The sequence below is a fragment of the Octopus bimaculoides genome, chromosome 25, assembly GCF_001194135.2.
Source record: "Octopus bimaculoides isolate UCB-OBI-ISO-001 chromosome 25, ASM119413v2, whole genome shotgun sequence".
NCBI lineage: Eukaryota > Metazoa > Mollusca > Cephalopoda > Octopoda > Octopodidae > Octopus > Octopus bimaculoides.
In genome coordinates this window covers 6,636,812-6,650,199 of record NC_069005.1, presented here as the reverse complement: position 1 = coordinate 6,650,199, position 13,388 = coordinate 6,636,812, and the positions used below count along the sequence as shown (strand labels likewise).

Here is a 13,388-nt window from a genome sequence, read left to right as displayed (position 1 = left end):
AGGATAACAATGCAAGGAACAATATTTATCAGATGATTTTTGTTGTTGGTGGGTCGGGGGTTAACTTTGTACAAAAGGGGTTAAAAGCGGTTTTGTTTTTCTGTTTTTTTCAGAGAATGGGGTATGGCAGTGGCATTATTATTATTATTAAGGCGATGAGCAGGTAGAATTGTTAGTGCGCTGGATGAAATGCTTAGTGGTATTTACCCCATTGCTACATTCTGAGTTCAAATTCCGCCTAGGTCAACTTTGCCTTTCATCCTTTCGGGGTCGATAAAATAAGTACCAGTTGAACACTGGGGTCGATGTAATTGACTAGTCCCCCTCCCCCAAAGTGGTTGCCCCTGTGGCAAAATTTGAAACCATTATTATTATATTATTAAGGTAGTGAGCTGGCAGAATTGTTAGCATGCCAGGCAAAATGCTTATCAACAATTCATGTCTTTATGTTCTGGGTTCAAATGCTATAGAGGTCAACTTTGCCTTTCATCTTTTCAGGGTCAATAAAATTAGTACCAGTTACATGCTGGGGTTGATGCAATCAACTAACTCCTCCCCACAAAATTGCTGGCCTTGTATCAAAATTTGAAATCATGATCATCATCATTATTATTATTATTATTGAGTGAGAGAGCAGTGCATGCCATCAAAGTGACACTGGGGTACAAATATACAAAGCCCAGTATACCCATCATGACTACCTGTCTGATAAGGGTACACCAGGCACATGCATCACAACCATATGTGTGCAACATGGTGATCTCATTATCAAGATAAACAGTGCATGACCTTGCAAGTGGGGCCCAGTTAGAATTTTCTTCAGGTCGAGTAGCCCATCCCGCTCAATATTATTATTATTATTATTTTTATTATTATTATTATTATTCAGGTGGTGACCTGGCAGAATCATTAGCACGCAAGACAAAATGCTTAGCAGCATTTTTTTTTTTCTATCTTTACATTTGAGTTCAAATCCTGCAATGGTTGACTCTGTCTTTCATCCTCATGGGGTCGATAAAACAAGTGTTGCTTTGAGGTTTTGATGATGTGATTGTTTATTTGTAGAATGACAATGTAGGAAAGGTGTAAGAGGTTGGATCTGGCCAGTTTGGACATAAAACATATTTAGACCAGATATTGCTGGTTTAAATGCTAAAGAATTAAGTGAAAGGTCTCTCATATTTATATTGAGTTTGAAATGTCATGGACCCTAAAGAGTTAGGTGCTAAAACAATTTGTCATGGCCCTAGAAATGGTTGAGCGTTAAAGCAACTGACATGTGGCTAAAAAGGTTAAATAATTTGTCACGGATATTACAGGGTTAGGGAGTAAAAAACAACTGCTATGACCCTAAAAAAGTTTAGGGGTTAAAACAAAGTTGCCATGGGCTTCAATAAGTTTCAGTGTTTATAACAATTGTCATGGCATTAGAAGGGGTTTGACCCTTTGGCATTCAGATTACACTGTCAAATGTAATGCCTGTTTATTCATATTGTTAGGAATTAATCGTGTATTACCTTGTAAGATTTGAGATTTAAATGATATGATTGTTTATTTTTAGAATGACATTGCAGGAAAGGTGTAAGAGATTGGATCTGGTCAGTTTGAATGTAAAACAGGTAGAATATTTGGGCTGGTTATGGCTGGTTTAACCCTTTTTGCATTCAGATGAGTCTGTCAGATGTAATTCTTATTTATTCACAATGTTTTGAATTAATCACACATTATCTTGTAGCTTTGAGATTTCAATGATTTGATTGTTTACTCATAGAATGACATTGTAGGAAAGGTGTAAGAGACTGGATCTGGCCAATTTGAACACAAAACAGAGGGAATATTTGGGCTGGATATGACTGATTTAAATGCTGAAGGGTTCAATGAGATCTAACAGAAATATACAGAAGGTATTTTATCAAGTATAGAAGGTGCCAACCCCTATTTTCCGGTGTCGTTAACAGGTGAGTGGATGGGGGAGAGTTCGTTTGCTCTGTAATTACTGTGAGAAAAGTTGATGGTTTGCTCGTTTTAAATGTTTTTATCAAAACAAAAGTTACCCACACAGATCAGATCGATCTCAAGGGTCACAAATTTGTAGAGAAGGTATGAAGTGGGGGTGGGGTGTGTTAGGTGTAAGGGGTTAATTGAATTGACTGGTTCCCCTTATTTTGAACCTTCTTGAAAGGATCACAAAATTTCCTCTAGCATAGATCCAGGTAAGATTTCAGTCCAAGACTTAGAAACATGAGTAAATTCTGTGCAGAATTCCATCCAGTATCTCACCATTAATGCATTAAAATTTTGGTTCCAAATTTTGGCACAATGCCAGCAATTTTATGGGGAAGTGGGGAGGTGATTACATTGACCCCCCCAGTGTTTCACTGGTACTTATTTTATCGACCCTGAAAAGATGAAAAGCGAAATCGACCTTGGTAGAATTTGAACTCAGAACGTCAAGGTGGACGAAATACTGCTTAGCATTTTGCCCAGCGTTGCTAATGATTCTGTCGGATTGCTTCTCCTTGCTTCGTTAAAATATTGATTTCTAACATAATACACACATTTCGGGAAAGAGAAGATGGAAGGGGTGGGGAATACAGTCGATTATGTCAGCCCTATTAGATGACTGGTATTTTATTTTACTGATTTCCCCCCTCCCTACTCAGAAGGACAAAGGAAGAATCAATTTTGATGGGATTCAAACGAACATAAAGCAACCTCTCTGAACATTACAAGGTAGTGATCCTGTCATTCTAATGGCTCTGCCATAGCAACGCCCTCTCATATCCGCTGCAGGCATAAAACCACACCTCATACAAGAGGCCACACCTTCATAGGAGGAGGTGTGTAGCCAAGTGATTGTCATCTCACAGTATATGAATAATGATTTCTGCTACAGGCCAGGGAGGTGTTTAGTCAATTGACAGACCTCTCCCAGTTCAGTAACTTTTAGCATGCTGAAGGCAAATCCTGTCACCATACAAGTTTTCTCCCCCTCTCACTGCAATACACTGCACCTGAAGCTACAGGGGAGAAAATCACACACAATGACATGATTCACCTTCAGCGTGCTAAAGGTTGGTAATTATTTGTAACAAAGACAGACACAAGGCTGTAAAATTTGTAGGAAGGGAGTTGTACATATTTTACTGATATTTTATAAACACCCTAGAAAAGATGACAAGTAAACCTCAGAACTTAATTTATAAAAGCACGAGGGCATTTTGTTATCTGCTCTACTGAATCAGTCAATTACCTATCAAAATATTAGTATAAAATATTTATAAATCAGAGAGCAGAGAGTATGTACAAGCCCTTTAGAAAGGAATTACCTTACCAGAGGTAAACTCCTGGCTTTAACAACAGATGCAGTTTAGGAAACTTTCAACACTATATATGCATAAAGTAAGATACAATCTTCTTATCTTTGACTTGTTTCGGTTATTGGACTGTGGCCATACTGGGGCACCACCTTGTAGGGTTTAGTCAAACTAATCGACCCACAGTACTTAATTTTTTTTTTTAAAGCCTGACACTTATTCTATCATGTCCTTTGCTGAACTACTAAGTTACAGGGCCACAAACATACCAACACCGTTTGTCAAGCAATGGTGGCAGACAAACACAAAGGCAACACAGACATACATATACACATACATACACACATATGACAGGCTTCTTTCAGTTTCCAACTACCAAATTCACTCACAAGGCTTTGGTTGACCAAGAGTAACAGCAGAAGACACTTGTCCAAGGTGCCACACAGCCATGTCTGTAATTATAAATATTCTTGAAACTGAAGGCAATGGATTTTTCTGGGGCTTTCTGATACATTTGACTTCACCCATTAGGGGTCCAAAAATATATATAGTGGGGTGGGGCACAATAAGAGTCACATGGTTAATAGCATCAAGTGAATCACGATTCCAGTCTCTCACTGGTGCTTATTTTTCCAAAACCTGCTAATCTGAAAAGGTGACTCAGGGAGGATTTGAACACGGTTTGTTAGTTTTGTTGTTGTTGTTGTTGCTAGGACACAAATGTTTGGTATAGTATCATAGTCTGTTACATTGCGACCATCTTACCCTTCTTAAAATAAAAGATAAATATATATAAAAATGTATGTACATACATATATATACACCTATATATATATATGTGTGTGTGTGTGTGTATATATATATGTATGTATGTATGTATGTATATATATATATATATATATATATATATATATATATATATATATATATATATATATATATATGTATATATGTATATGTATGTATATTGAATATTACTGATGGTCTTTGTTAGCAAAATACTAATTACAAAAATGTTCGTGATGACGGGACCTGCCCCAAGTGCCAGACTTTTGTTTGGCTTCCTCACTGCTATGTTGTAAATGCCATATTCTTGACAAATACATACTTACACACACACACATGTGTATATATACATACATAGATACATACATATACATATATATATATACATACATATAAATATATATATATATATATATATATATACATACATATAAATATATATATATATATATATATATATATATATATATATATATATATATATATATATATATATATATATATATATATTAATCTGCTGATTAAAATAAAAAATATATATTTTTGTTAATTTCAGGAACGGTGAATCCTGAAGCTGATAAAGCTATAAATAACAATATATAATATATCGGATTAAAAAAAACCCTTTCGATCAACATATATATTCACAACTTTTTTTTTTCTCCCCTTGTTAGTTTTACCAAATATGTACATGTGTACATTCATACATATATACATACATATATCCACACACACACATACACACTCATGTATACATATATAGATATATATATATAAAGAGATGAGTGTACAAATATATATACAATATACATAAAATCATCATCATCATCATCATCATCATTAATATCTGTATCCCACAGGTTGGAATGGCTTGACAGCATCCAGTGAATCAGAGGGCTGCATTGGGCTTGATCCAATCTTCTTGTCTCACCAGATCCCGGTCAATCGTCCAACCCATGGTTGTATAGATTACAGACATTAAATGATGATGGTAATGATACACACACACATATACAAAGGATAAAGACCCTCCTTCGGTCATGAATGACCACGAGATTTCACCTAGAAAGGTACCCTTTAATGCACAAGTCCGGGCAAGGCTGTTTATGGAAGACCAGCAGTCGGCCATGCATACCAGCCCCCACCTCTCCATGCCACCGATGTTATCCAAGGGAAAGGCAAAGGCCGATACAGTTTGGCACCTGTGACGTCGCAACTCATTTCTGCAGCTGAACGGAATATAACACACAGCCTGGTCCAGAAATTGAACTCACTACCTCATGATTGTGAGCCTAACACTCTGACCACTGAAGCTTGGTTTATGAATGCCTCTCATCATGAACAAATCAGGTTACAAACAAGTTTTCGAACGTTAAACATCTCAGGTGATGAATAGTGTCTCTAGTAATGAACAAGCAAGCTGGTGACAATGGATGGTGACAAGCTGGGAGTTTCAACAGAACAGCACCAGTTGCTGCCTAATTTCCACTCAGTGTAACATCCCAGCTCAAATTTGCTGTGTCTTCTCTTGAATTTCATATGTGAAAAATAGCTTTGGTTTACAACCATTTCAGGTAGCAAATGGCCTTCATATATATATATTATTTAATTAGCACAGTATATGGTTTTAAGTGCCATTACTAGTTTCATGTGCTGAGAACATGCCAAACAATGTTTTTAACACGTCTGGTGTCCTAGCAAAAATCATCAGACACTGCCCACATGGCATAACAGACTAAAATGTTTATCTCTCACCAGATGGAGTACATTTTTTAGTTGATCTTACCATCATGGAACTGTACACTATATATGTGTGCGAGTGCGTATACATACACACAGATATATACATATATATGTTTGAGTGTATATACATATATATGTTTGAGTGTATATATATATATATATATATAGTTATGTCTATACATATTTACAGGCATGCATGTTTTGTTTTTGAGTGTGTGTGTGTTTTAATACATATATATATATATATATATATATTTCATTTTTTTTTCATTTTGTCTAGTTTCAGTTCATGAGCTGTGGCCATGCTGGAGCACTGCTATATATATATATATATATATATATTATATACATCTAAAGTTCAGCTTTCTCACACATAAACTCCGCAACTTTACTTTCATTCAGTCAACATCAGATGGCACCAACAAGGGTTGGGGTGGGTTTTGTAATCTAAACTGCAAAACCCACTATATTTCCTCTAATTTGTCTGGCTTGAAATTTAAAAAAAAAAAACAAAAAAAAAAACGTTTGTTTTTGTAAAAAATCAACAACTAAAAACAACCTCCCCTTCACCACCCACCCCTGCAAAAACAGCAACATCAGCAGCAGCAGCAGTAGTAGTAGTAGTGGTAATAGCAGTATGAGTTCGTAGCATTTGTGTGAACATCGGTTACAGGTGAATTGGTTTCCAGGGTTCAAAGGAGAGCGGCTGCTTTGAGGTTCTCCTTCAGAATGGATTCCATCACGACTTCGAAGACGACCTGAATGTTGCTGGTGTCGGTCGCCGTGGTGAAATGGGGGTAGATGACTTTGTACTGGTTTCGATTCTGCATTTGAAATAGGTTCTGGATGTACATGGCCGCTACGTCTACGTCTTGGATTGAACCTGTGAAGTAAGTAGTAATGGTGGTAGTAGTAGTAGTGGTGGTGGTGGTGGTAGTAATAGTAGTAGTGATGGTGGTGGTAGTAGTAGTAGTGGTGGTGGTGGCAGCAGTAGTAGTGGTGGTGGGAGTAGTAGTGATAGTGGTAGTAGTAGTGGTGGTGATAGTAGTAGCGATGGTGGTGGTAATAGTAGTGGTGGTGATAATAGTCGTGATGGTGGTGGTAGTAGTAGTAGTAGCAGTGGTGGTGGTAGTAGCAGTGGTGATGGTAGTAGTAGCAGTGGTGGTGGTGGTGGTAGTAGTCGTAGGGAGGAGGAGGAGGAGGCAACGTAAATAGAAATCATGAACACCCTCCTCATGATTTAATGTTTGTTTTCCCTGCAGGGTTGGACAGTTTGACAGGAGCCACAGTGTCGGCTCTGGCGTGGTTTCTATGGCTAGGTGCCCTTCCTAATGCCAACCACTCCGAGAGTGTAGTGGGTGCATTTTTACGTGCCACCAGCACAGGTGCCAGTCAGGTGGCAGTGGCATCGGTCATGCTTGAATGGTGCTTTTTATGTGTCACCGACATGGGAACCAGCCAGGCGGCACTTGCATTGGCCACATTTGGATGGTGCTTTTTACGCTCTACCAGCGTGGGGAGCCAGTCAGGCAGCACTGGCAAGGACCCACGCGTGAATGGTGCTTACTGCGTGCCACCAGCATGAGAGCCAGTCAGGTGGCATTGGCATTGGTCATGCTTGAATGGTGCTTTTTATGTGCCGCCAGCACAGGAGCCAGTCTGGTGGCACTGGCATCGGCCACGTTGAGATGGTGCTTTTTACATGTCACCAGCACAGTGATAATGGCCATCCGTCTATTTTCTGCATCCATTTGCAGAAAATCTGCCTCAATAAATTGTCTGACCCATGCAAGCACGGAAAAGAGGTTGTTGAAGTGATGATGGTTGTTATTAGTTCTAAACAGTAAAGGTTCTCGAAAATGCTGTTACTTAGAATATAAAAGGGACTTACCTTTATATTCTGGAAAGAATATATGTAGATGACGATGAGAATGGAGAATTTTGTCTTTGAATAAGTCGAGTTTGTTGAGAAAGAGTATCTGTCAAAAAGACATAAACGAGTAGAATATTAATAAGAATTAATTAAAATAAAAATAAATTAAATTTTTAAAAATTATAACTAAGTTTAAAAAAAAGCAAACAAATACTATACACTTCCACACAACTATATGTGCATACACATATATAAACAGGAGTGGCTGGGTTCAGTCCCACTGCGTGGCACCCTGGGCAAGTATCGTCTACAATAGCCTTGGGCCGACCAAAGCCTTGTCAGTGGATTTGGTAGGTGGAAACTGAAAGAAGCCTGTCGTATGTATATATATATATATATATATATATATATGCATGTATATGTTTGTGTGTCTGTGTTTGTCCCACCCACCTATCCCATGACAACCGATTTGGGTGTGTTTACGTCTCTGTAACTTAGCGGTTCAGCAAAAGTGACCGATAGAATAAGTACTAGGCTTACAAAGAATAAGTCCTGGGGTTGATTTGTTCGACTAAAGGCGGTGCTCCAGCATGGCCACAGTCAAAATGACTGAAACAAATGAAAGAATAAACAGAATATGTGTGCATGTGTGCACATATACATACATACATCATCATCATCATCATCAACTAACGTCCGTTTTCCATGCTGGCATGGGTTGGACGGTTTGACTGAGGTCTGGAGAGCCAGAAGGCTGCACCAGGCTCCAATCTGGTTTGGCAGAGTTTCTACCACTAGATGCCCTTCCTAATGCCAACCAATCTGAGAGTGTAGTGGGTGCTTTTTATGCGCCACTGGCACAGGAGCCAGTAAGGTGAGCCTGGCAACGATCACGTTTGGAGGGTACTTTTTATGTGCCACCAGAACATGAGCCGGTTAGGCAGACCTGGCACTGACCACATTTGGATGGTGCCTTTTGCGTGCCATCGGCACGGGAGCCAGAGAGGGGGCACCAGCCCAAGCTATGATATTGGTTTTACTTGACTCAACAGGTGTTCTCAAGCATATCATGACCTTCATGGGAATAGCGAGCAGAGAAAATGGATGGATGGAATAAAATGATGATGTAAGAGATTAGTGAATAACTAAAAGACTTACCATACAGGAGAAATAGAAGAATGAGTTATTACAAATGCCTTTGAAAAGTGTTAGACTTTCTTGCAATCGGTTCTGAAATGGAATGAAAAGAAAGCAAAATAGAATGGGAAACTTGAATTTATTTGAAACGGAAGACAAAGTGGCAAATTGATAGAAATAATTGGTAGAAATTGGTAGAAATTAGACACAGAAAGAAAAATAAAGCGGGGAAACTTGCATTTATATGAAACGGAAGACAAGGTGGCAAACTGGTAGAAATAATTGGTAGAAATAAGACACAGAATGTAAAATAAAGCGGGAAACTTACATTTCTATGAAACAGAATAAAACAGCAAAATTGGTAGAATTATAAAAGAGTGGGACAAAATATCTTCTGGTATTTGATCTGGTCCTGAGTGCACTAAGTTCAAATCATATGAATTTCAACATTACCTTTCAGCCTTTTAAGTGGAGGTGTGTGTGGCTTGGTGGTTAGGGTGTTGGTCTCATGATTGTACGATCGTGGTTTCAATTCCTAGACCAGGCAACACATTGTGTTCTTGAGCAAAACACTTTATTTTCTGTTGCTCCAGTCCACTCAGCTGGCAAAAATGGGTATTTCTGAGATGCACCAGCATCCCATCCTTATGCGTGTGTAGGTGTGTATATATGTATATATGTTACAGAAGCCGAGTGACAGGCCCTATGAGTGTCTATATGACACAGGAAAGATCTTTCACCATTTTACGGGTCAATAGATATAGTACTGACCAAACAATGATACACTCCTATCTCTCTCTAGCTGACCCATCTTCTGTGTTTCTCAGGGTCAGAGGTGGGAGGGGTGAGAGGGTGTCTGCATCTGTTATGAGTACCTGAGCACGTAAAACAATCAATGAAAGCAGGGCAGATATTGATACAGTCATTCTCAGTAGAGAATAAGAGAGAGAGAGAATGAGAGACGGAGGGAAAGAGACAGAAAGACAGACGCACAGACAGAAGAAGCAGAGAGAGAGGCAGATAGAAAGAGACAGACAGACAGAAGCAGTGAGAGAGAGACACAGACAAAAGCAGAGAGAGAAAGAGACAGACAAAAGCAGAGAGAAAAGTAGTGAGAGAGACACAGACAGAAACAGAGAGAGAGAGAGAGAAAGAAAGAAAAAGAAAAAGAAAGAGAGAGAGAGAGAGGTGGGGGTAATATAATACTCACCACGGTATGATCTTCATACAGGCACATGTCATACGAACTAAGGGCCACCACAAACAAAACTCCTCGCACATCATCAAAACACTGGATCCATTTTCTCCGTTCTGACCGCTGACCACCAACATCAAACATTCTGCAAAACAGAAAAGAGATGAAAATTATCAAACAAAGAAGCAATTACAATTAGCATTATCCAGATTAATTAATTACTTCATCGTTAGAAATGAATGTGGATTTCTTTTTCTTTACACAATATTTATTTCTTTGTGGAGGCGCAATGGCCCAGTGGTTAGGGCAGTGGACATGCGGTCATAGGATCGCGGTTTCGATTCCCAGACCGGGCGATGTGAGTGTTTATTGAGCAAAAGCACCTAAAGCTCCACGAGGCTCCGGCAAGGGATGGTGGCGAACCCTGCTGTACTCCTTCATCACAACTTTCTCTCACTCTTACTTCCTGTATCTGTTGTGCCTGTAATTCAAAGGGTCAGCCTTGTCACACTGTGTCACGCTGAATATCCCTGAGAACTACGTTAACGGTACACGTGTCTGTGGAGTGCTCAGCCACTTGCACGTTAATTTCACGAGCAGGCTGTTCCGTTGATCAGATCAACTGGAACCCTCGACGTCGTAAGCGACGGAGTGCCAACAACATTTATTTCTTTAATGCCCACAAGGGAGCTAAACATAGAGGGGACAAACGAGGACAGACAAAGGGATTAAGTCGATTACATCGACCCCAGTGTGAAACTGATACTTATTTAATTGACCCTGAAAGGACCTTTGAATAAAAACACAGAAGAATATCGTAGAAGAAGGAATGCGGGAGAAGACAAAGGAAATAAGTGCTGGGAACTCACCGAAATATCACATAGTTGATTCTAAAGCAGGTTTCTAAAACGCCAGTCGTACGTACTCGGGCGCGTAACACATCTGTGGAGTTTGGAATATATGTTGATGAGCAGATCCGGTTCATGTTTTCAAAATAGCTTTTAGAGAAAGAGAAAAAAAAAAAAAATCAGACATATATATCCATGTATTTATGCATGTGTATTTGTGTGTGTATGTGTATGTGTATATATATATATATATTTTTATCCCTAATATTATTATTATTATTATATATATAAATTACCTGCCTCTGGATACCTCCTAACAAAGACAGTACCCACACAAGTAATCTCCAGGAGTGCCTTCGGATTTAATTAGCCCCTGGTTGCTTAAACACTTCTAGCCTATCGCTTGAATGTTTAAACAACCCTAACTTATATATAAATTTATATTTATATATATATATATATATATATATATATACACACACCACACACACACAAGGGAGTATGGCCTAGTGGTTAAGGCACTGTGCTTATAATCGAGAGACCATGGTTTCAATTCCTAGATTGGTTGGTGCATCATGTTCATGGGCAAAACACTTTCCTCTTAAGTTGTTCCGCGATTACTTCAACACCCGATGAGTGGTACTTGTTTGGGCAACGTCAGTTTGATGGAGGGAGTAAGCTAATGTACAGCACACACACACACATTTAATCACTATAAACAGATTAGCCGTGTTGGCGTTCAACATGAAATTGCAAAAATCAACTTTCTCAGACTCACAGGAGACTATCATCATTACATTTATGTAGCCCAGATGTTGGCGGCTGCCAGTAAACAGAGCAGACTCCCTAGGGGTTACTCACAGGTTTGCTTGTCCCAAGGGGTTACTCATCATCATCATCATCATCATCATGCTACTGTGGCAGTAGCAACAACAACAAAATAATCATCAACAACAACAACAACAACAACAGTCTACTTACTAGATTGCTGAATCATTCAGTTCATATTCGTAGCCCCGTGACACTGCAAGTCTGACACCTTTGTCCATCCATAGATTGTAGAGTGCTTCCCACACATATGGAATCATGGTTTGGTTTTCGGTCATGCAGCAATTGCATGCAAGCACCTTCTGAGCATTCAGCTACAAGAGAAAACGACAAATAAAAGACTTGATACATATCTGGCCCTGATGAAATATTACCTTGCTTGGAAACAGATGAGGGTTAGTGACAGGAAGGGCATCCGACCATAGAAAAAATCTGCTTTAACCAAATTTTATCTGACCCATGCCAAGATTTGGGTTGAACTGGGACTAAGGTAAGGCACCTTAGTTGGCCCAAGGAAGTGTGGAGTATGGATAGAACCTGGAATCATGTGATTGGCCAAGGTGTACGAACGATTGTTTTACTTACCCTGTTTCGGGAGTCATCCAGATTAATCCGTAATATTCCCATCCCTGCCAAAACATACTTCATGGAATTCAACAGATTGTCCAGTACTGCAGGCTGGAAGTAGAAAAGGGGGGAAAATAAAGGTTCAAATCTAACTGAAAGCTAGAAAATTACTAATCTTCAATCTCACAACGTGAGATATTCAGCAATAGTACTTTGGAGTAAAGATTGTTTGCTAACATAACATGGCAGTCCTGGTTTCGGACAAACAGGAATTTGGCAGCGCCACCTCTAGCCGAACAATTATTCTGTGCTGATGAAGGGAAATAACCCAGAAATCGTGATACACAGATATTGTTTTGAGCTGAGTGGGGGTGCTAGATTCCCTTGTTCGAAAATATAAGGACACTGATTGTGTCATATAGCCAGGTGGATACGAGGTCTCCTGGGGATAAATTACAGCAACACTCGTCCTAAACCAGGACTGCCATGTTATGTTGGCAAATAATCTTTACTACAAAGTGAAAGCTATTAAATAATGATTTCTTGGATACAAAAAATGAATTAATAGAGTTTAAAAGGAAATGAAGACAGGGGAGGAGAAAGGAAAGCTGATAAAAAAAAAAGAGGGGGGGGTGAAGAAAAGACAGACACACATAACACCAACAAATGTGTTTGTAAATGTGCATGCATACACATGTACAAGCACAAACACATACATAGGCCACACAGTGTACATACACACACGCATGCAGACTTACCCTGATAGTTGAGCCCCCACAACTAAACCCAAGAAAACACTCCACACTAGAGATAAAGGAAACCTGCAGAACATTACCCCCCCCCCCGCCAGATAACAACAACAACAACAACAATAATAAATATTCAGACAAATACATAACAAAAACACCAGGACTTACAAATATATATAACATACAGAAAATTGCACTACTGGGTACTGCACACATTCTACCACAAAACACTTTCAATACAGTAAACATAAGAGCACCACAGCAAACCACAGCACATACACAAGGCGCACAGAGCTGCGCTCGGTAGTGAAGTGAAAGCACGTTATAAAAATAAAACTACTGAAT

General features: G+C 39.1%; 1 protein-coding gene across 1 annotated transcript in view; it reads right to left on the bottom strand.

Annotated features, from left to right (window-relative positions):
- Positions 1–5,136: 5,136 nt before the first annotated feature.
- The window catches only part of LOC106873017 (guanine nucleotide-binding protein G(o) subunit alpha), a 45,320-nt gene continuing 37,068 nt past the window's right edge, over positions 5,137–13,388 (bottom strand). The window contains exons 3-9 of the mRNA XM_014920215.2: positions 12,313–12,405; positions 11,881–12,041; positions 10,921–11,049; positions 10,067–10,196; positions 8,878–8,949; positions 7,738–7,825; positions 5,137–6,729 (exon numbers count right to left, since the gene is read on the bottom strand). Coding sequence (XP_014775701.1) covers positions 6,539–6,729; positions 7,738–7,825; positions 8,878–8,949; positions 10,067–10,196; positions 10,921–11,049; positions 11,881–12,041; positions 12,313–12,405 — 864 coding nt within the window. The 3' untranslated portion in view covers positions 5,137–6,538. The remainder of the gene's footprint in view (positions 6,730–7,737; positions 7,826–8,877; positions 8,950–10,066; positions 10,197–10,920; positions 11,050–11,880; positions 12,042–12,312; positions 12,406–13,388) is intronic.